The 24,863-nt window shown below is 34.7% G+C and overlaps 1 protein-coding gene across 4 annotated transcripts in view; it reads right to left on the bottom strand.

Moving 5' to 3' along the window:
- Positions 1-1,295: 1,295 nt before the first annotated feature.
- The window catches only part of RAB6A (RAB6A, member RAS oncogene family), a 74,566-nt gene continuing 50,998 nt past the window's right edge, over positions 1,296-24,863 (bottom strand). For all 4 annotated transcript variants that reach the window (XM_037840582.1, XM_037840581.1, XM_037840583.1 and 1 more), the window contains exons 6-8: positions 19,845-19,938; positions 5,624-5,690; positions 1,296-3,598 (exon numbers count right to left, since the gene is read on the bottom strand). In XM_037840582.1, the coding sequence (XP_037696510.1) occupies positions 3,534-3,598; positions 5,624-5,690; positions 19,845-19,938 (226 nt within the window). In that variant the 3' untranslated portion in view covers positions 1,296-3,533. The remainder of the gene's footprint in view (positions 3,599-5,623; positions 5,691-19,844; positions 19,939-24,863) is intronic.

The following is a 24,863-nucleotide window of genomic DNA, read 5'->3' on the forward strand; positions in this document are numbered from 1 at the left end:
TTTTTGCTGTATTCTATTCCTTAGAAGCATGTCACTAGTCCAGCCCATACCGAAAGGAAGGGGGTCACACAAGGGCATGAATACTAGGAGGCAGTGATTAGAAGCCATTTCAGGAGCTTCCTGTTATAAATACTAGGTTCAAGACTCTTTCTGAAATTGTTACTATATGTTGGCACTGTACTATTATCTGCCTTATCTTTATTTTTCTTCTATATTTCTCTGCTTTCTAACTCTTTTGTTCTTCAATTAAGTCCATTAATTCAGATAATGGGATCTATTGTACCATTTATTCTTATTTTTGTGTTATTTCAACTATTACATTTTCCACACAATTTTATTTGGTTATTTTATGATGTCTTTATTCTTGTTCCTTACTACTAGTATCTTTCCTTAACTCCTTAATATTTTTCATGGTATCTTTAAATTCTTTGTCGTCTTTTCAGGTGTCCAACTGTTCTGGTTGGTGAGTTCAAACCTCCCTGGTGGTATAGGCTACTAGTCTGGTAAGGTGTACTGAGAAAGGATCAAAGACCACACCGTCAAGTGTTTAAGGAGGAGAGGGGAAGAAAACACAGAACCATACATAATTTCTCCCATTTGGTATCATCTCACCAAACCACACGTCATATCAGGGCCTTACCTTTAAACCCAATTTAAGGTGAAACAACTCTTGCACAAGTCAGTCCCTAGATTATAGTCCATCAACTTTGATGGACTGAAATGGAAGTTGTGGAGAGTGTAATGCCTAGGTTAGGCCATTCCCCATCTATTTTCATCAACTCCTCACTTATCACGGCTTTCGCACTGCCCCTGATATTATCCCATGGATACCTGCACCAGTATTCTTGCCTGTGGTCTCCATTTTTACACCAAGGAGGTTTGGTATGATTACCCCAAGGCAGGTGTCAGCCTTTTTTTCTGTAAAAGGCTAGAGTATTTTTAGCTTTGCAGGCCATACAGTCTGTCACAACCATTTGGCCAGAGGGGAATAGTTTGCCATCCCATGTCCCAAGGGAAAGGTGGGGTTGGGAGACAGAAGTCAAGAGCTAAAACTAAGCTATTTTTCTTAATATGTACTTTTACTGTCTCTACCAATGGCCTTGTGTTTTAAGCTGCAGCCATTCTCCCCCATTCCCAACAGTTTTAAAAAACAGTGCTCTAACTCCCCAGGGTTTTTTCATTGTTGTTATTGTTGTATTTTTCTGGATTCTAGTTTCATTTTTCGGTTCTAGGGAGAGAGCAAGAAGCACATGGTAATTTACCATCTTGGCAGGAATAGGAAACCAAGGCAACAATTGTTTTCTTTCTTGTTTTATTTATATATTTTTGGCAGCAAAAGTTGTGTTTATTAAAAAAAAACCTGGACTATGAACACACTTCACTGCTTCAGATGAAGAACCCCAAGCTAAATAAAGACCAATATTAAAAGCAGCATAACTGGTTACTTTCTTAAAAGATACATAAAAAGAATCAAATGCTACAGTATAGGAAGACAATCACCTCCTTGTCATAAATCACAACTTCTTCCAAATAAAGAATATGACCCATCTGCCATATTGAATTGATATTTATTTCAGGACATGCCATGTCAAAATAAAACAAAAAAGTCAACCCTTGCCTTTAACAATAATATTATATTATAAAAGCACTTTACCACTCCATCCTGTCTTTGAGCATAAGTTACTGGTATGTGGGCTAATGATTATCTGAAAGCATTTCTCTATTCAGATCCATAATCCAAGTGCTCTCTGAATATTACAAGGTGACAATAAATGGGATGTGAAGGAGGAAGAGGAAAGAGTGGGGAATAAAATTCTCCCAGTTAAAGGGTTTTGTTGTAATGAGAAGAGGAAGTATGAAGATGTTGTCTTTTCATCTTTATACTGTGTTAAGTAATGCTTAAAACATAAATTCAGCAGGCTGAGCTATAACTCAGAAATTTTATTCCTGCAAACAATGTATTTACAAATTTGTTTATTAACTTACACAGCAATCTCACAATAACTAGTAAAGAGGGTGCACTCCTAGTATATTTGTTTGCAATGTTTTAAGGGAAATACATATTGCCAGGGTGATCAGGTTCTAAATGGATTCAACAAAACATCGAAATGGTAAAAGTAGTTAAAAAAAAGGCGGCAAAGAAATAAATATCACCAAAGAAAAAAGATAAATTGTAGCTTAAATATAAAACTAAATCACTGGTTAATTAACCTAACTATACAGATCTAATAAAAAGCAAAACCAGCCTGAAAGATCCAACATTAAAAAAAAAAAACACTAAAAAGTAAGGCATAAACCTGCATAATATTGTTTTATTTCCATTCACTCCTTTCCCCTCTTCTTATACGTATGCTTTTTCAGATCTGCCTATAGGGGCTTATAAAAAAACTGTTTCCTTCTTCATTCTGACCTCAAACATCCTGAGCAAAGTATTTGCTATTCTGCTGAGGGTTCTGTGTTGGTAAGTTTTAGATATTAAATTGTTTCTACTGCTTATAATAGTTTTGATCATAGTGCCAAATTTAAATTCATCCATTGGTTCTTCTTAAAGGAATTCGGCTTGAACAGTTCCTTGCCTGCACAGCATTTAAAGAGAAGGAAAGAAAACGCAAGCAAAAGTTATTGTTTAAAAAGGCTTTTCTAACAAATAAGAGTAACTCTAACTAGGAATTTTTTAAATCTTGGGAGAAATAGTTCATTAGAACTTTTTATTTTACCACAAAGAGTTAAATATTAAAAACCTGTACTGACTTATTCACTTATCTCTCCCAGAGTCTAATAAAGCACATGTGAAAGGGTCATTCATTTTGGTCAGAAATACATTTTGTTCTTCTACTTGTAAGTACTCAGTATGTTCATTAGGATTCATTTTAAATATGCAACAGAACCCTTTTCTCATTCAAGCACTGCCCACCATGATAGCCGAGATTTGACCTCAAAGAAGGTCTAAGGAATTTATATCAGTACTCAAGAATAATTTTGGACATCTTGACCCAAGGCCTACAGCAAGTAGTATCCCTAAAATTTAAGGAAAATTCCAGTGGGTTTGGTCTGACTGCTGCCTTGCCATCTCCTGTTTGTTCTGAGGAACGGAGGGTGAGAATAAGTATTGGCTACAGGAGAGGTAAGAAAAACAGGGAGAGATCAAGTAGGTAGGCAAATGCTGTTGTAAATATATTGCTCCTTAATCAAGCCACACTTATACTGTTGATATTTCCATCATTTTGAAGCATACTGTCATAACATTAAAAAAGGAAAAAAATGTTAAGAAAATGTATCTAATTTTTAAAGTTATCACTGGAATATTCTGGAATCTTTTGGCTTTTTGTAAAATATAAATAATGAAGACACTGACTTTTTTTGTGCTTGTGAAGCTAACAAATCATCTCCACGAGACAAGCAGCAATGATGAACTGCAATACGTTATTACTGAAGGGAAAAGGTTCAAGCCAATATTCACACTGCAGTCAATGAAAGAGTAAGAGGGCCAAAGTAGTGAGCTTCTGGAGAAGTGTTGAAGATGCCATGAGGGATTAGCAAGAACAGCCTCCTTCACTGACGGGCTGCTCCTGAGGCTTTTCCAGTTTTATGTCAATCACTGAAACAAAAGTTAAGGAGCTGTAAATGGGAGAGCACAATTCTGTTGAACACCAACATCTCTGGCAAACCCTTTACATTCCTATTTGGCTTCAGAGCCTACTTAGTCACTATTTGCTATATAGCTATCTCACCAAATGAGGTGCTCAAAGGGAATAAAAATGTTTATATTTATTATATATAGTAAGGATCAGAATGAGGTTCAAGCTCTATTCATGGTACTCTATTCAAAGGGAATTATTCTACAGGAGCAAATAGTCATATGAAAATGATGTTTCTTATAGAATAATCTATAATAAAATCCAAAAATAGCCTACAAGAGAGTTCCAATAATAGGGGGGAGAATTTAATAAATTATCAGACTTTGACTCAATAAAACACTATATGCCATTAAAAGTAATAAAGGCTTTTACCATTTCATACCCACTAGAATGGCTACTATTAAAAAACAAAGAATAACAAGTGTTGGAGAGGATTTGGAGAAAAAGGAACACTCATTCATTGTTGGTAGGAAAGTAAAATAATGCAGCAGCTAGGGAAACAGTTTAGCAGTTCCTCAGAAAGTTAAGTATAGAATTACCATATGACCCAGCAATCCCACTACTGGGAATATATATCCAAAGGAACTGAAAGCAGGGACCTGAAGGATATTTGTGCACTGACGTTTATGGCAGCATTATTCACAACTGCCAAAAGATAAAAGCAACCAATGTGTCATCAACAGAAGAATGGATAAACCAACGTGGTATACACTATAGTGGAATATTATTCAACCATAAAAAGGAATAAAGTTCTGAAACATGTGGCAATAATGCTAAGTGAAATAAGCCACACACAAAAGGATAAGTACTGTATGATCTTCCTGACATAATAATTAGGATAAGCAAATTTATAGAGTCAGAAACTAGAATACAGGATACCAGGGGCTGGGGTGAAGGTAGAGAATGGGAACAATCGGTTCAGGGCTTCTTGTTCGGGGTGATGGAAAAGTTTTGATAATGGATGGTGGTAATGGTAGCATAAAATTGTGAATTTAATAATTAACACCACGGAATTGTATATTTGAATTGGTTTGAAGGGGAAATTTTAGGTTGTACATATGTTACTAGAATAAAAATTAAAAAATAAACCAACCAACAAACAAAAAAACCAACTAAAACAACCATAGGACTGCACAACACAGTGACCCTAATGTAAACCATAGACTATAGTTAATATAGTACAATTATAATACTATTCTTTCATCACTTATAACAAAGGTACCACAGTAATACAAAATGTTAATAATAGGCAAAACTGTGTGTAAGGGGGGGGGGCTGATATACAGAAACTGCGTATTTTTGGCATGACTTTTCTGTAAACCTACAACTTGTTTAAAAAAATTTTTTTTAAGTAATAAAGGCAGTAAAAGCAAATATTTAGAAGTGGGAAGAATGGGATACAAAGTACTATGAATTCTATGGCTTAATAAAATGTCTGCATATGAAAAAACAGAAGGTAAATATCCAGCAAACAATGAAAATATCAAAATTCAAAATTCTTTGAAGGAACTAATACTGGATATGTTTCATTAAGTATGTTCTGCTTCTGAAAGAAGAAGCCACCATAAAGCTCTAGATAGAGTTATTTCCAACCTGTGCCAAGTAAAAAGTGTAAATATTAGAATAAGCAGGAAGAAATATGATGTACTGTAGGGAAAAAAGCTGGAGCCAGTGAAGAAACAGGAAACTGGGATTCTAAGGGTTCCCTGCTCATTAAAACGCAAGCAAGCAAGCAAACAAACAAGCAAGCAAAAACCCTCTCACTCACTAATCGTAGTGAGCAGCAGGCTGTAAAAGGTGCACTTGGATAACGAGAACTCATTTGATATAGAAAACTTTTGAGCTTCTATAACCCTGAGCCACCAATTCCTGGCTTGTAAAAGGCGATGGCACAATATTCCTTAGCCAACCAAGTGGGACTCTAAAGACTAGTGTTAACAATAATATTTTTGGATGGTTTCAAAAGAAAAAAAAAAAAAGGATACTGTCTTCTCTGCTTCTGTCCTGCGTGCTTTCCATTCCAGGCAAAGCTGCTGCAACACGTCGGAAGAGCTGTAGAAAAGAGAAATGTGGTAATCAGGAGGGAAAACTAGTAAATGTATCAAGTAAAGGTGGATGATAATTGTATGGTGAGTAAAAGGATATGGCTTCTGGGTTATTTCTCATTTAGACTTCAGCTACATGAAAGCATATTAAAATGTCTAGTTATTCTATAAATGATATGAAAAGCCATATGCTAAATACAAAGAGGTACAAAGACGTGATCCCTGCTTCACACCCGTAAGATAAGACATGAATAAACAAGCAGAAACAAAATGTCATTTGCATTGTAAAAATAAAGTATTTTAGGAATTCAGAGTAAGGGCAGATCATTCATCTAGTAAAACTGTATTCTGGTATTCTTTCTTTCACAAGCTTAGGTTCTCAAGTCATTGTATACAGTGAAAGTCAGTGTAGTCAAAATTACCCTTGATATCTGGCAAAACTATCTTTCAAAAAGTGAGGGAGAGTTTAAGATATTTCCAGAGAAACAAAAGCTGAGGAAATTGGTCACCACCAGACCAGCCCTACAAGAGATCCTAGAGAGAGTACTTCACTTCAGGTTGAAAGGAAGGGACAATAGACAAACCATCGAAGACACATGAAGATCTCCACTGAGGGTAACAACATGGGTAAATATAAATGCCAGTATATTTGTATTTTTGATTTGTAACTTCACTTTTGCCTTCCTGAAGGATCTAAAAGTCAAATGCATAAAACGTAACCATAAATCAGTGGTTTGGGACTCAATGAAATTGGTGATGAGAACTACAGAAAGGTAGGGAGATGGACAGGTATAGAAACATAGTTTGTATATACCATTGAAGTTAAGTTGGTATCAAAGCAAATGAGACTGTTACAAATTTAGTATGCTAAATTTAAGCCCCATGTTAACTAAAAAGAAAATATTAGAAAATATGCAAGTTCATAGAGACAGAAATTAAGAGTACAGGTTGCTAGGGGCAAGTGGACAGGGAGAAATGGTAAATTAATGCACATGGGTATAGAGTTTCTGTTTGGGGAGATGGGAATGTTTTAGTAATCGAAGGTAGTGAAGGTACCTCAATATTGTGAATATGATTAATGCTACTAAATGGTATACTTTGGAGTGGCTGAGATGGAAGGGAGGGAAGGAAGGAGGAAAGGCAACTAAAGAGACAATGACAATTAAATGCAATACTGCAATATGTAATCCTGGATGGGATCTAGCAAGAGAGGAGAAAAGCCTCAAAGGGTCATTATAAGGAAATATGAAAAAATTGGACTATATCAATGTTAAATTTCTTGAACTTGATTACTGCACTTAAGATGGTCACATAAGTGAATATCCTTGTTCTTAGGAAATGTACATAGCAGTGTTAAGTGTTCAAGAAGCAAGATGTATACAATCTTCATTCAAGTGTTCAGAAAATGGATTGATAAGAATATAGCTGGATAGACAGAATGATATGGCAAAAGTGTGCAAAATATTAAAAACGATGGATCTGGGTATCTGAGGGTGTATCGGGTATGCTGGAGTTCTCTGTATGGGAATTTTGTAACTGACCTGTAAGGTGGAAATTATTTCAAAATAAAAACTAAAAATATTACATTAAAAATTATGTATTCAGGAAAGTACTATTAGAAAATAACATACTCTCTCTCAAATCCAAAATAGCTGTCTATTCCTTCATCATTTTAACAATTAACCATTCAGCCAAAATGTATATTCACTGAATTTCTGATTTCAGCAGAGAACAGGCAAAGGGAAGAGAGCTGGGAGAGATTCCAGAGGAAAGAAGTGCCTGAACAAATGTTCAAAGTCAGAAAAGCACAAGGTAAATTCAGAAATGGTTAAGCAGTTCAAGTTGGGTGAAGCACAGAATGTACATAAAAATTAGTCTGATGTAGTATACTGGAGTCCAGACTAAGAAAGACCTGAACAAAATATGGACAGTTCATCCTGCAGACAAAGGAAGCCATTAAAATATTTTGAGCAGGGGAGTTACAAAATTTACTGTACAGTTATTCAGTGTCTTCTGTACATAGCTGCTGAATTAGAAGGGAAAAGACTGGAGATGGAAGAGATCAGCTGTAATTATTTAAGCTTCAATTAATAATAATGCTAAGATCACAGAAATGATGGGGTGAATAGAAAGGAAGGGCTGAATCTAGAAACACATCATAAAGGAATAATAGGAACTGACAACTAGGTATGGTCACTTGTTCTTTTCTCTTTGATCTTGCTGGCTGCAGTGAAACCACAAGAGCAATTTGAATCCAGCCACTGCTATGCTCCAGGCAAGCTTTATGCTTGTTTTCTAAAGTCCTGATCCCAAGCAAAAGACTACAGTTAGTCTGTAGCATCTGTCCACTTTAACATTTTACACGTGAGTGAGTGATCACCCTGCCCCAAGCTTCGTAAAAATAAAACTTTGTTCTTTTTGTGCTATTATTGGAGAATAAACTATTTTACTTCGTGGTTTAGCAAGTAATAAAACTTATCTTCTTGAGCATACATTATTTTTTCCCTATTTGATAGAAAACTTTCTAAAGTATATTATTATATTATACACACACACACACATTTCCCTTCCTCAAATATATCCCCATTCCCTGGTCTTTTACTTAATTTGTTAAAGTAGTTATTCGATAAAATGTTGACATTTTACCTGGATCAGCAGGATACTAACTGTGGTGTGTGGCAATATGGCGGTGTTAACAGGGATCATGGATCTACTGTCCCTCACTAAATAGTATTCACATTGCTGCATTTTAAAAATGTGTCTGGCAATTACAGTTTTTAGATTCTTTTCTTACTGACTTCTGGCATTACTTAATACTATTAGTAGGCCTACTTAAAGGAATCCAGCCAACCCTTTAACTTGCTGATTTAAATTTTCTATGATCTAATAAAGCAGCAACACTATTACTGACAGTCCATGAGGTAAATGGCAATACACAATATATATAAAACACTTTACCTATATGAACTCATATAATTTTTACAATAATATTTTGAAATAAGCATTAGCATTTTCCTTTTACATAAGAGGTAATAAGCTCAGAGAAGATAAATGACTTCCCAAGGCATCTGGCATCTGATAAATGCGAGATCTGGGATAAATGCCAAGAGAAACCCTGGCATGTGAAATCATGATCACTCCACTGTCTTATCCATAGTCCATGTGTTATTTTGATGAAGACTGTGTAATTTTTCCTTTACTTGCTTATATCTGTATCATGAAGTTGGTGTATCCATAGGATAAGCTCTACTAAGAAAGAAAAACACAATATCCATAAATTGACAAGTGGAGAAGACAATCCTAAGAGAATAACATTTCCTCCTCTGATGCAGTTTGTGTTGGTTATTTCTATCAACAATTCCAGTGTCTTGCTATGGCTATAAAGACCAACAAATGACATTTTGGAAGTGTAAGGTATTAGGGTAGGATGACAAAAATTAAAAGGTGAAGTGTGGACAACAATACAGGGTAGTAGTCAAGAACCTGGATTTATATTCAGTGACAGGACACTTTCTGCTCCTAGTTTTTCTCATCTGTAAAATGGGCTTACTCGACTAGATTAATGTGAAAAGTAAGTGAAATCATTATGTAAAGTACTTTAGGATCGACCAGTTACATAAAAAGTCCTTAATGATTCTTACTGAATATGCAGAAATCATCCCCATGATCTCATAATTTGCTTCTGATATGAAATACAATACAGGCTTATTATAGGCTAGTTTAGTGACCAGAATGTTTCTTGGGGGGAGAAAGGCATAGGGAAAGTTTGTCTACTTTCTGGGTAAAGTTTGTACAAATGGAATAAAATAGGTTTATGAGTTTTGAGGCATTTTTTTTTTAATAAAAATAGGTTCTAATTAATGAAAAGTACATAACTAATGAGGTCTTTGAGGGCAGGCATTATTATATTCACACATGTCTATGTAACCTATTCCCACAATTTAACACCCTATTTTGTCTGTAGAAAGAACATAGGATATACATCCAGAAACCCTAGTACTAATTTTCCCACTATTTAAAGTTTTGTTAACTTGAGGATATTAATCTCTCTAATCCTTAGATTCCTCCCAGTAAAAAGGGGAATACAGAGTTGTTGTGAAGTTCATAGGACAGAATGATGTTGCTTCTCCTTGGAATATTCCCTCCCTGCCCCTAGCAATGTGCCTAGCTGACACTCATCCTTCAGGATTCATTCCCTGGTAACTCCTTAGAAAGCTTCTCTAATTCTTCCTGATTCCTTCAATCCCACCCTCCTCCTGCCTAATAAAATAATTCTGAATATTCCTATAACACCCTGTATTTCTTCTTTCATAGCTCTTTTCAGACTGCTTGTATGGTCAACTGACCTCTGTCTTCCCTTCTAGATGTTAAATCTCTGGAGGGCAAGGCTCTTATTTTTAAATGTTAGTTGAAAGAATGACTAATGGATGTGAAAACACTTTAGGAAGCATAGGGTGCAATATAAATAGTTGCTATTACATGCCTTATTCTGCTAACTGTTTTGGGATTCACCTGAATCTGAATTCTCATATAATTGCTTAGGTACGACTAGCCACAACAATATCTAGCAGATAATCACAGACCTAATAGCTCTTCTACCAAGTGAAAGAAAAATGGGCAATACTTAATGCCTATTGAATTCTCTCATCCTCCAAAACATCAAACAAACAAACATCATTTACTTATTTCCTTGTGGAAAAAGGAAGTACAAAAGGGATTTTAAATTTATGTGCACAACAAGAAGGTGACAGTGAGGGAAAACCTTGAGTAAATTAGGCAAACTTTAGTGGAGAAAATAAATGCCACTGAACAATACCTCCTATTAAACACATTCCAAGTCAACTATAAAAAAAGGACTTAATTAACACAAGCAAGTATAATTGGAGATAATGACAATTAAGAAAGATCAGAAGATTAACTGATAGATCCACTGTATGGAGAAATATGCACTAAAGAAAACTGACAAACCTCTATAATCTACAAAGTTAAATATATTAGAGAGACACAGAAGAGCAAACAGGTTAAGTGACTCACAAGTTGGGTGTGCTCCCTTATTTTTACCTTTGAAAGTAATTAGAAAGAAATGCCTCAGAACTTTTTGGCAATGTTACATGTGAAGTCTTCTCCTCTAGATCAACGGAAATTCTCAGCACTCATAATGAATCAGAATTACCTGGGAAGCTTAAAAACACTAAAACTGGGGGGACTTCTGGGAAGTTGGTGGAGTAGGTGAGATGGAACGGGCTTCTCCTCCTCTGTGAAACTAACTAGAAAGGGGGCCAGAGGACACCAGAGACCGTGATTTTGGGGAGTGACTGGCCATAGAGGGTTTCCCACAGTACGTGGAGGGGACACCAACAAAAAAACAAAGGAGAAATGGTGGCTGGATGTGGTGTGTATGCTCCACCTTCAGAATGATGACTGTATGATTGTGAAAATCTTTTGGCTCACACTCCCTTTATCCAGTGTATGGACAGATAAGTAGAAAAATGGGGATAAAATTTAAATTAATAACTGTGAGGGGGGTGTTTTGGGTGTTCTTCTTTACTTGTATTTTTATTCTTATTTTTACTTTTTTGCAGTAATGAAAATGTTCAAAAATTGATTTTGGTGATGAATGCACAACTATGCGAGGGTACTGTGAACAAGTGATTGTACACTGGATGACTGTAGCGTATGTGAATATATCTCAAGAAAACTGAATTGGAAAAAAATTAACTATGCTTTGCAAAAAAATACAGCTGAAGAAGCATATGCAATGTTGTCAATATATTCAAATCATAGGTGGAAGTAAATTAGCTTACTTATCTGGACAGATGAGTAGACTGTGATTCCCAATGTTTTCTAAGATGGTGAGTGACCGGATTGTGAAATTTACTTGGCAAATTTCTTTGACTATCAGTACTATTTCTGAATTGTGACTGACCTACAGCAAGAACTCAGAAGGGGTCTGAGAAGATTAGTTCTTCATAATCAGTTCTGTTGGTATGTGTAACCCACTGAACAAATTATTTAACTCAAAAATTCACATATGTTGCTATTAGATAAAACACTGACATTCAGAATTCAGGTATAAACTAGCATTCTGTATTAAATAAAACTAAATATCCATGTGCTTATTATTCGGTTATTTCATTCAACAGAAATTTTAATTTTTATCCAATAAAGTAAGTATGGACTACAGTTCTGGTAACAGCAGAGTAGCCTTATACAGAACCAAATCTCTTGCAGACTGCAAGAATTAACTGTGGAGAAAATATAAAAAGATAACTATTTGAAGGTTCTCAAGGGCAACCATAAACAGGCATAAACTAGAGGGAATTCAACTCTCTCGAAAGAAGGGAACCCACACTCACTGGGTGAGATCCATGTTCATATTACTTTCCCCTGACAGCACTTCCTGGCCTGTGCAATATGGGATGGCTAGAAATCAAGAAGAAATCTAGAGTTTTAGACTTGAGGTTTGAGAGGGTAGAGTTCTGGTCTGCCAAAGTGGCTGGACTGAGAGGAATCAAATACCAAAAAGAAAGGCACTGCAGAAGAGGAGTCCTAAAATAAACATATAACCTTGATTCAAATCCTCATATCTTTGGCTGACTCTTGAACAGTGCATATGTAGGAGAGACCCCAAGGTGCACGTCAAGAAGCAACAGCTAGAAGGCTAAAATAACTGAGCAGAGATTTTAGCTACTGTCTGCCACAGAAGACAGCTGAGATTAAAACCTCACCATGGTAGAAACACTTGATAAATAACTCAGGCTTTCTGCAGATACACCCAAAGTGTAAACACCAAGCCTCCACAAGTACAAGGTGATCAGCAAGTAATATAACAGCCTAACAGAATAAAATTCAGCACTCTCCAGAGATAAATAACATAAACCAGAGAATCTACAAGTACCATACACAATGCCCAGCATAAAAACAAAAATTACCAACCCAAAGTCAAAAGAAAAAGTTAGTAGCCAATAAAAAGAAACTGTGAGATTACCAAGTCGTCGGAATTAGCAAACAAAAATTTCAAAGCAGCTACTACAAGTACGTTCAAGGACTTGAAAGTTTCAATTATAACAACTGAACAGATGAGGTATTTCAACAGGGAAATGGAAACAAAGACATAACATGAAAAATCTATAACTGAAGTATAATATCTCAAATGATGGGTTAAAAGCACTATGGATGAGGCAGAAAAAGGATGAATGAATTTGAACATCAATAATACTAAGCAATCTGAACAAAAGAGAGCGAAAAAAAAAAGATCAAAAACAATGAGCAAATCTTCAGTAACCTGTGGGACAAAATCAAGCTGTTTAACAGACATGCTAATGGAATTAAAGAAGGAGAGCAGAAGAAAATAGAGCAGAAAAAAATATTTTAAAATAATAGTTGAAAATTTACCAAATGTAGATTGGTAAAACAAACAAACAAACAAACATTCACTTAGAGATGCAAAAAACTCAGTGAACTCCAAGCAGGATAAATACAAAGAGAAAACACCTTTGTAAATCATAGGCCAAACTACTAAAAAGCAAAGACAAACAAAATAATCTAAAATCTTGAAAGTAGCCAGAGTAAAATGACATATTATATATAGGAACAACAATACAAATTAGGGCTCACTTCTTGTTAGAAACAATAGAAGACAACAGAGAGACAAAAGATTTCTAATATATGCAAATATAAAATATATGAGAACAATAACACAAAGAACAGGGTGCTTAATTTCACATGACGTAGTAGACTATATTAACTCGAGGTTAAGCCCTAGAACCACTAAAAAAATATTAAAAGGTTTAGATAGAAAAGCAAAAGAGAATTAAAATACAATATAAAAATATTTGATTAAACCAAAAAAGGGCAGGAAAAGGATGAACAGAACAAAAGACAGACGGACAAAAGTAGAAAACAAATTGCAAGTGATAGACTTATCCCAACTATATTAATAACTGCATTTAACCTAAACAGATCAAACATTCCAAGTAAGAGGTTTTCAGACTATATAAAAAAAAAAAAACAAGATCCAACAATATGCCATCTACAAGAGATCCAGTTTACATAGAAAAAATATACCAAGCAAACAATAAGCAAAAAGAAAGGTGGTATGTTAATTTATTATATTAATACCAGATAAAGGCTTTGAGACAAGGAGTATTATTAGAGATAAAGAGGGATATTTCTTACATTAGTAAGACATAATCTGAAATATGCATGCACTTAATAGAACATCAAAACATATGAAGCATAAATTGACAGAACTACTGATATATGCTACCACATGGATGAAACTTGAAAACATTATGCTAAGTGAAATAAGCCAGACACAAAAAGACAAATATTATGATTCCACCTATATGAAATATCTAGAAAAATTCATAGAGACAGAAAGTCAGTTAGAGGTTATTCTGGGGCTGAGAAGAAAGAATGGGGAGTTACTGCTCAGTGGGTATAGAGATTCAGTTTTGGGTGATAAAAAAGTAGATGATGGTGATGATAACACAACATTGTAAACGTCATTAATTACACTGAATTGCACACTTAAAAATGGTTAAAAATAGAAAATTTTGTTACCACAATTAAAAACAAAAAACCTAACAGAAAAACTGACAAATTCAATTACAGTTGTACATTTTACTACCCCAACAGTAAACGATAGAACTTAGACAAAAAAATTTGTAAGGATTTAGAAGATTTGAATAATGCTATCAACCATCTTGACCTGAGACTTATAAGACATTATATCCAACAAGTATAGAAAAACATTTTTTTCAGTACACATGGAACATAAACCAAGATAACCATATGCTACATCATGAAACAAATTCAATGAATTATAAAAGACTGAAATATTACAGAGTATATTCTCTGACCACAACAGAACTAAATAGAAGGTAACAAAACATACAAATATTTGGATATTAAACATATTTCTATGTGATTATTGGTGTGGTGGTTACAGCTGTACATAAATTTATCAAAACTCATCCAATTGTTAACTTAAGATATGTGCATTTCACTGTATGTAAATTTTTACCCCATTAAAAAATTTAACAGAAAAAACTCAATGAAGATATAGCTGAAATCCAAGAAACCCAAGACCAACTATGTCTAAGTTGCAGCCAAAATACTGAATGAAGGACAATTCTCCATGTAACATGGTGGTCTAATATCTGTTCAGCCCAGCTTAGAAAACTGTTAAAAGACAGAATCAAGGTCGTTACATAAATTTTATTACAGCAAGAACGGCAGCTCTAAGCATTCAAAAACTGCAATATATTATTCATTCATTCAGTGAACGTCTGTTGAGTTAACAGGCTAATGGGAAGCGGAATAAATCGAGAATTTAAAAGGTTCTATGTTAAAAGTAAGAAGGGGCAATATTGCAAATAATTAGGAAAGGCACAAACTAAATTTGGAGATTATGTCAGAATTGAGTTTTAATTACGAACATCAGGCAGGAAAGAAACAGTATTTTAGGAACAGGGACAATAACATACTATGGAAATAAGAGAACATGGTATACTTGGGGTATTTCAAGCGGTACCATAAGGATATATAGTGGCCAAAGATCAGAACAGCAAGGTATATAGGGGCCAGATAAAAGATTTTGAACAACATAGTATACTAAGGAATTTGCCTAAAATTCAGAATAAAATTCACTGAAGTAATCTGATCATCTTCGCATTTTAAAACAACCACCATGGTATCAGGGTGGACAATAAACTAGAGTGGAGCAAAACTGGAGGCAGGTATCAGTTAGAGGCTATAGCAGCATGCAAGGCAGTAGACAATGAGGGCCTCAATATGGCAAAGAGTGAATCCACAAGACACAGTGTCTATAAACGACTGATTCCAAGATAAGAAAGAGATGAGTCAAAACAGCTTTCAGATATCACAAGGTTTTCTCTCCTACTATATGAAGACACGTTTTGGCAAATGACTATATAATAACTAATTCCTTATAGGCAAATTTGGCTCTACAAAAGATTGGGCAGTCTGAGTGTAGGAAGTTTCTTTTATGTATCTAGCAGGGGGCTTAGGGAAATAGTACTTATTCAAACAATTATCCAACTGAATAGATTTGGCACACTTGCTATGGCTTTATATCAGTTTTAAATGGTATAAAGTATAAAACTGGCTTTATACCACCTTTTTTCAAAGTGTGGTTTAAGGGCCACCTGCATGAGCAATACACTCTGGGATTCTTGACAATGTAGATTTTAGGATTCAACCCTAGACATACTGAATTAATGTACAGAAATAGGGCCCCAGGAATCTGCATTTTAATTAACTTCCAGGTAACTATTATGCACCTTAACATTTAGAACCATAAAGCAATTCTCCAGTCCTCTTCCTAGGGTCAATTCTAGAACCTCTGTCTCATCTGTTTGGATATTAGGTATTCTACTCTCTTCCAAAGATAGCAGAGTTGAGAAAAAATACATAACTAGTCTCAGTGTTTAACTATACATATAGCTTTAGGAATATCTATCTCATTTCTCCAAAGATAATACAAATGGCCAAAAAGCACATGAAAAGATGCTCAACATCACTTGCTATTAGGAAAATGCAAATCAAAAACACAATGAGACACCATTTCACACCCTCTAGAATGGCTACTATTAAAACAAACAAACAAAAACAACAACAACAAAAGAAACAGAAAATTACAAGTATTGGAGAGGATGCAGAGAAACAGAAACATTCATTCATTGCTGATGGGAAACTAAAATGGTGCAGCTGCTGTAGAAGACAGTTTGGTGACTCAGAAAGCTACGTATAGAATTACTATATGACCCAGCAATCCCAGTCCTAGATATACCCAAAAGTTTTGAAAGCAGGGACTCAAACAGATATTTGCACACCAATGTTCATAGTGGCATTATTCACAATTGCCAAAATGCGGAAGCAACCCAAGTATCCATCAACTGATGGATGGATAAATAAAATGTGGTAAATACATACAAAGGACTATCATTCAGCTGTAAAAAGGAATGAAGTTCTGACACATGTGAAAACCTGGATGAACCTTCAAGAGGTGTTGAATGAAATAAGCCAGACACAAAAGGACAAATATCGTATGATCTCACTGATACAATATAACTAGAATAACCAAACCCAGAGTCAGAATCTAGAAATAGGTAACCAGGGCTAGGTGGAGGTGGGGAATGGGGAGTTAATATGCAAATTGTGTAGAGTTTCTAGGGGGTTGACTGTAAAGTTTTGGTAATGGATGGTGATGAATGTAGCACAACACTATGAATGTAAAAGCACTGAATTATATATGTGAATGTGGGTAAAAGGGAACATTTTAGGTTGTATATGTTATTAAAGATTAATACAGAAACAAACATGCGTCTGTATAACACAATGAACTATTGTAAATGATAGACTACAGTTAATAGTACAATTATAAAAATGTTCTTTGATGAATTGTAACAAATGTACCACACTAATTCAAGGTGTTAATAAAAGGGTGGTATATGGGAAGTCTGTATTTTATGCATGATTTTTCTGTAAACCTACAACTTCTCTAATTAAAATTAAAAAAAAGGTACAGAAAAAAAAAACCTCTTATAGAAAACTTTGATCTCTCAACTTCTTTTTCTATTACCAAAGTTTCCAATACCACAGTAAACAATTTGCAATATAAGCACTGAATTCCCATTACATGAGGGAATTAAGACTGTGATTGTCTGAAGATATGATTTAAATTTCAGTTAGGAAAACCTGAAGTTTTTTATTCATCTATCGAGTGGTATCAAAGGCTACAGTAAAATTTTTTATATGGGGTGATTTGTAGGGCAACTAAAAGGAAAAAGACAAACGTTTCTTCCATTACTAATGATTAAAATAATATATTTTTAATTACACCCTAATTTAATCAGCTCCAAATCTCCTTTTAAAAAACTAATTCAAGGACTACACAACCCATAAAGAGTAATGTTGTATATTTCTTAGGTAATACTTCAAATCAGCAGATCATTTTCTTACACTACAAATAAATTCTATATGACTAGTCACTCACTGCCAGTTAAAAGGAGAAGACTCTAACCAATTATTTTAATGTGTTTATTAACATAAGATTTTATTTATTTTTTGTTTCATTCTCTCATGTGGGGGTCCCAGGATTATTTTCTTCCTTGATGGAATTATATAAACTGATAAAGCATAGTCTATAAATATTGAAATGAAATACTAACTAATATAAGGTGTATTTCCCATAAAATGAAAAAGAAGTAATGGTTACTGTGAATAATGAAGGAAGCTACAAAAACAATTAAAAGGCAGCTTCTGTTCCAGAAATTGAAAATTTTGGTGAGATTTATATTTAAAGATTAAAAAATCAGGCCCAGTAGAATCAGGAGCTTCAGCAAAGTTAGATGCTCAGACATACTATTTCAATAAGAAGATATGATGAATTAGCAAATGGGTTTTGAATTCAGAATAAGATTGTTTTGTAAAAGACATTTCTTAAGAAGGAGGTACTGACTATGTCTAAAAGAGGAGGGATAAATCAATAAATAGAAGGGTGTATGGGTCAGATTTTGGAAAAAATTACGTGCTTAGTGATGATAATGTTCTAAAACTGGATTGTGTTGATGGTTGTCCAACTCTGTAAATTTACTAAAAATAACTTGGATAAGTGAATTTTATGGCATATAAACTACACTTCAATAAAGCTGTTAAAAATTATATGCTTATAAAATAGTAAGCAAATGACATATCCCATCTCTCAATATCCTACGAGTTATCTAAACTTGGGAGCAATTAAATGTCAATGAAAATAGCCATCAGTAATGCCTATTATCTGCTATCTGATGATTCCAGAGCTTTGAACCAATGTAACTGCTTAGAGTCAGGAGAAAGGGTCCACTGCAATGTCTTCCTTAGTTATTAACCCAGTCTGAAAGACGTTTCTGAAGCAGGCCATATATTGACAGTAAGCAACTAGCTCACATCCTTTTCAAAATGTCTGTAACAGAGAAAGCCAGATGAAGCTACTCACTGCTTTGTCCTAGAATAGTAGCATATGACAAATACAGTGATAACTTCTATGACTCAAATTCTTTGTCAGTGATTCCTATGAGTTCAGTTACTTATTACTACATTCCACACATATTGCTAGGTTCTGGGAGTTTATCATTTTGATTGGGGAGAGAATTCCAATACAATTGGGTAAGTTCTATGACAGTGGTTTCACAGGGGTTTGTGAAACCACAGAGGAGAGTCACTTATCACAATCTGGAGGTAGGTGGTGAGTCAGGGAAAGCCTCTCTGAAGAGCTGACACTGGAACTGAAACATAAAAGGAGTAGGAAATAGGAAAGAAGAAAACATTCTAAGCAAAGGGAACAAAAGAATTAGCAAAGATATGAAACCATGAGATAATAAGCTATGAGGGAATGAGTGGCAATTCAGTATTACACGATTTAAGGCAAGGAGGAATAGGAAATAAAGGAGCAAAATGAAAACAACACAGGGAACTTTTCAGAAAGCTCAAATTATTCAGCTCAAAGGATTTTAATATGAAAACCCTCTGATAATAACCTATAGTTACAAAAATTTTTTTTTGGTCTGTAAATCTTGGACCACTACTCTATATGATAATAGCCCTAAAGAATTAAGCAGGCAAGTTTTTGGCTTCCCTATCCTGTAGAAAACAGCTTGATAATGTGGGGTCTCCCTATATTTTCCACAAAAACACTGTTGTGACACTGTTGAAATGCTAGCAGTTTATTAAGGAACCGATAAAGAAACCAGAATATATTTTCATAACAATAAGCAAACCACCATTATTGACTGACTACTAGCTTTCATCACAATCTTACCATCAAACTCTGAAACAAGGAAAATTTAACTTTAAGTCAACACAGCAGGCATGTAAGGGGAATAAGGTGAGTTCACAATCTTGCAATCACATAAGCTTGCAGCCATAATAAAATAGTTGTCTTGTATATAATCTGAAAAGTTTAGCAAATCTTTTCTCTTTTCCCAAAAACTATCCCATATTTACATTTTTACACGGTTTTAAAATATGTTGCTAGCTCATAAGGCTTGCTATTGCTAATTAGAAGAAAACCTTAGATTAGAGAATAGAAACTCACACAATTATTTCATAAGCTTTTTCAATCTGAAAACTTTACCCCACACACAAGAACTGTTACCTGCTTTACATTGTATCCTGCTTTTGCACTAGTTTCAATAAACATAACATTCAGCTCTTTGGCTTTCCTCTCTCCCTCCTCAATTGACACTTGCCTGTAGGAAAGTAAAAAAAAGATAAATTCTTATTTCTGGAACATAATATCATCAAGATTATAAACAAAGTTCTGAAAATAACTTTTTTTGTTATAGGTGCTGGTACACAAGGTTATAGTATAGTTTGAAAAGTTTATCAAGCATAGTTTGAAAGTTGATCATCAAGCTGCAGCACCCTTAAAATTTGTGTACTTTTCTGTGTGTATGTTATACTTTAATAAACGGTTTTTTAAAGGCAGTTTTTATTGATACGCTTTTAGTTGGTTGAGCTCATCCTGTCGTTAAAAAAAAATTATTAGCCTGCTTCTTTCCTTTATTATTTGATCATAAGCATTGACCTTCGTGATGGAAACTTTGTGTAAAATAATTTTTATGGCTACGTAATTTGTCAATTTACTAACATAATTTATAAACTTTCCCAAACTGTTAGAAATGAATGTTATTTCAAATTTTACATAATTAGGAAAAATGTTGCTATAAACATCTTTGTGCTTAATGTTTTATGCACTGAGGAACATTTCCTTAGGTTGGATTTTGTGGATTTCTATTATGGGAACAAGTGAGTCAAAAGAAATATGTAATTTAAAGCCTCTTGATTAATAATAGTAATTCTTCAATGTATCTTTTGTAGGATATTTTGTGATGCATTATAATTAACAGTGTGTCTCAAAGTGTGAGCCCTTCAAGTGCAAGATTGTCTTATTTACCTTAATATTCTCCTAGTGTCTAAGTGCACATTGGTGTTCAATAAATATGTGAATACTCTAATTATACAGGTTTTAACCATCACTTGAGAAACCCTGCTTTCCACAACACCAAGAAACCTGAAGCAATGAAAGAGAATTTCCACAAGCTCCTACCACATCTTTACACCATCTTACCTGCATGTGTGCCCATATATTCTACCTGCATTCCTGTTACTATAGAGGAAAGGTCTTTACTACCAAAATTTCCACCTGCGTACTAGATTCCATTCCCCTCCTCCTCCTGTCTATCAGGAAATAATGTTCTAGAAATTATCTCTTTTCTAAAAACGAGGACATTCTCTTAAATAATACTCCAATTTATTTACATTTGCTTTATTCTCTCATTCTCTCTTATCTCTTATCAAGTGAAGAGGCAATCCTACAGAATAAGTTGCCAATTTGCAGCCCTTTAGCCCTAAATATTTAAGCTGTGTGAACTATCTAGAGCAAAGAAATTTTCTTACATAACCACACACAATTATTAAAATCAGAAAATTAACACTGATTCTATACCATTAGCCAATCTACAGATTTATTCAGGGTTTACCAATTATTCCAATAATGTCAGTAGAGCAAATGAAATATTTCCCTCAACTACTTGGGATACTGGCAATCTAATAGGTTAAAGTGTTTCTCAGTGTGGATTTTTCTGCCTGTGATAACATAACCAAATTAATTTTGTTGCTGCCTTTTCTCATTTTCAAACTGAGGTTTGGGAAAAAATTAATCTTTTGACAAGTTCTAAGCATATAAATTCTCAGCCAATAATGAGTAAGCCCTTAGAAAAATAGGCTAGACATTTAAAAAGAAATCTTGCAGAGTATCATTGGCCTGTTTAGCAGTTTGTATGTTTATTTGTCTTATTTTCCCCTTGACTCTCCATTGACATTATTCTTTTTTTTTCCTTATAAAAGTATTTTTTAAATAAATTGATGTATTTCAATGCTGTAACATGACAGGCCAATGCTGTATCAAGGTAGCAAAAGTGAAGATTCCGTGCATTTTTTTATATATACAAACACTATGAATGACGGTACATCTGTATTCAACTTCACAAGAAATTATCTTCAGGTCCACAAAGATTCTTTAACAGCTGTAACACCTTTCAGTGAAGATGTACATATACTGATTGAGTAGACAATGAAAAGTCTAAATTCAGCAGTACTCTAAAACCATACTGAAAAGAAAGGGACACAATGTCATTGTGGTCTGCTTGCTGACCAAACTCAAGCTTTTTAAACTTAATTGTTTAAAGAAAATACAGTATGTACCAAAATTACAAAGTATCTTACAGAAATGGAACCACAAGAAGATACACAGATTAGAACCCTGAAGCAGTGAATGTGTTTCCACTTGTTTTTTGATGGAAATAAGCCATGGATATAGAGTCCTACAGCCATCTGTAGTGTTGAATCTCCTCATACACACACTATTAATGAACTAAAACCAGAATTCCCTGCTCTATACAAATGCTGGTGAAGAGAAACTTGCACCATTGACATGGGTCAGAGCAATAGCTATCAGAGCTGATTTCAGGCATCACGTGGAGGCTCCCTTTGTATAGTATCACCACCTTTTACAATCCCATAAGCCACACACTTTCCAAAATTGATGCCACCTTCTTAGGATTTATTAAAAAAAAAACAACAAACGGCATTTATACTAGTGAGAACCAGAGCTTTCGACACTCTAACATTCTATTACTGTCCAATCCACTATGAGAAAGAAGTTTCACTTGCTGCAACTACAAAGAGAGTATCTAACTCCACCATATTACATGCATCTTAATAAATGGGTTTTTGATACAGGATTTTTCTCACCAAAAAATCAGGTTGAGAACAAGGTTCTTTTCCTCCAGTGGCAAGTAAAAGCTGCTTAAATGTTAGTTAATGGAATCTATTATCAATTTTGAACTACAGAAAAGGACCCGACTTGAAGGAGATGTGCTCAACTAAAAACATTTCCTTATGCCTCAACCTCAGGTACAATTAGATTGCAAGAAATCTAATGTCCAGAATTTTTATCTGCTGATGGTTATAAAGATAAGTGGGCTTAGTCCACTATTTAGTTCAACCAGGACCCTTTGCACTATTTTTATTATACTCCAAATGCTGCAGATGAAAGTAAATACAACAAAGTAAAAACAAAAATCATTTGTGTGCTGAGTTGCTGGACTCTGGGTAAGCATAGATTGGATGTTTTTTGCGATCACTGAGAAGTGTCAAACTAATGGCTACTCCTTTATATCTGTCAGTAGCCTAGCTTTAAATCATGTATAATTTGAATGGATTAGGAGAAACTATAACCCACCATATTATAAAAAGTAAAATATTGAGCAAACTACATCAATAACCTGGGTTTTTGGTGTTAGGAGTCTTCTTTTAATGACCCAACTCACTGCTATAGCCTTAGTTGTTTTGTCCTAAATCACATTTTTTAGACCAGAACCAAGTCAAGTTTTCATAAGAATCATGTATTCATTCTTTCTTCTTTTTGTCACATCTCTTAAAACAAGTTCTCTGCACTCTAAAGAACTGACAGTGATCTGTAAAACCCTTCCTCTCCAGAAACAGAACAGTCAAGAACATAAATTAGGTTAAGAGGCTTCATCTTCCTCGGGTCAATGCTTATAACCCAAGGTTTATTTTCCCCCATGATTAGGGTGTGCTTAAGTTGATAAAATGAATCAAAATCAGCTTACGGAAAAGTTAAAAATGTAGTTCACTGTCAGATATGTATCTTCACATAGAGCAATAGCAAATAATTCAATCTAAAGTTTAAATAAATGTAAATGACTTTAAAACTAATAATAAATATAAAGCGGAAGTGACTGCTTGGATAACTTACATGCTGCATCTGATATTTTACATAGGACATTCATTCTTAAGGCAGAAAAATCTAATTTTACATGTAATTACATGGTTCTTACATCCAAGGATCAAATGGGAGTCTACTCGAGCAGACAGATTCCTTGTTAAGGAGGACTTATCTGGGGTGACAATTTCATTCGTAGTGTATGTTATGTAAGAGGCATCATTAGAGAGAAGGAAAAAGAAGACTTTTAAGACACACAAATACAATTTTCAACAAGAGGTCAATGAGATTAGGCATTCTATTTATGAGGTGAAACTACTCCCATAACAAACTAACAAACTCCAACATACTCCTTCTGATGTGGTACATAGGAAGTTTGAAATATCAAAGAATTACCTTTTTGGGGTGTACTACTTTAGACTCTGCTTTTTAAAGTCCAGTATAAAAGGTAGCCTGAATAGTTAAAAGCAGTTGAATGTCAACTCACACTGCTACTCAGAAGGCTACCACTTATGATATTCCTACTCCATCAACAAAATTCTATGCAGGGAGGAAATCAGTTACATATTAAAATAAAAGGAGCTCCCCACCCACAAACCACCCAAGACGTGTGCAAAAACACTTGTTAGTCACTAGCAAGAACATCCTTAAAGAAAAACATTTTAATTTCTGAATCAAAGGGCTTTATGCCATATATACATAAGAATCTGCCACCCTGCCTAGGTGGATGGATATTTGTAATGAAACCAATTGTTTAATGGGAACCTTGGTGGATGTGTTCCTCAGAATACGAGCGAGTGCTAAGAGGAAGTGGGCCCCTCGGCAGGTGAATTCACTGCCCTCCTCCCTAGGTGGGACATGACTCCCAGGGGTGTAAATCTCCCTGGCAACGTGGGACATAACTCCCAGGAATGAGCCTGGACCTGGCATCGTGGGACTGAGAGAATCTTGACCAAAAGGGGGAAACGAAATGAAACAAAATAAAGTTTCACTGGCTGAGAGATTTCAAATGGAGTCGAGAGGTCACTCTGGAGGGCATCCTTATGCACTATATAGATACTCCTTTTCAATTTTTAGTATATTGGAATAGTTAAAGGAAATGCCTGAAACTGTTGAACTGCAACCCAGTAGCCTTGATTTTTGAAGATGATTGCATAACTATGTAGCTTACATGGTGCGACTGCATGATTGTGAAAATCTTTTGGCTCATACTCCTTTCATCCAGTATATGGACAGACAAGTAGAAAAATGGGGACAAAACTAAATGAAAAATAGGGTGGGATGTGGGGGGTGGTGTGCTTTTTTACTTTTATTTTTATTCTTTTTCGAGTAAGGAAAATGTTCAAAATTTTATTGGCCTGATGA

The sequence above is a fragment of the Choloepus didactylus genome, chromosome 6 (assembly GCF_015220235.1).
Source record: "Choloepus didactylus isolate mChoDid1 chromosome 6, mChoDid1.pri, whole genome shotgun sequence".
NCBI classification, from domain to species: Eukaryota; Metazoa; Chordata; class Mammalia; order Pilosa; family Megalonychidae; genus Choloepus; species Choloepus didactylus.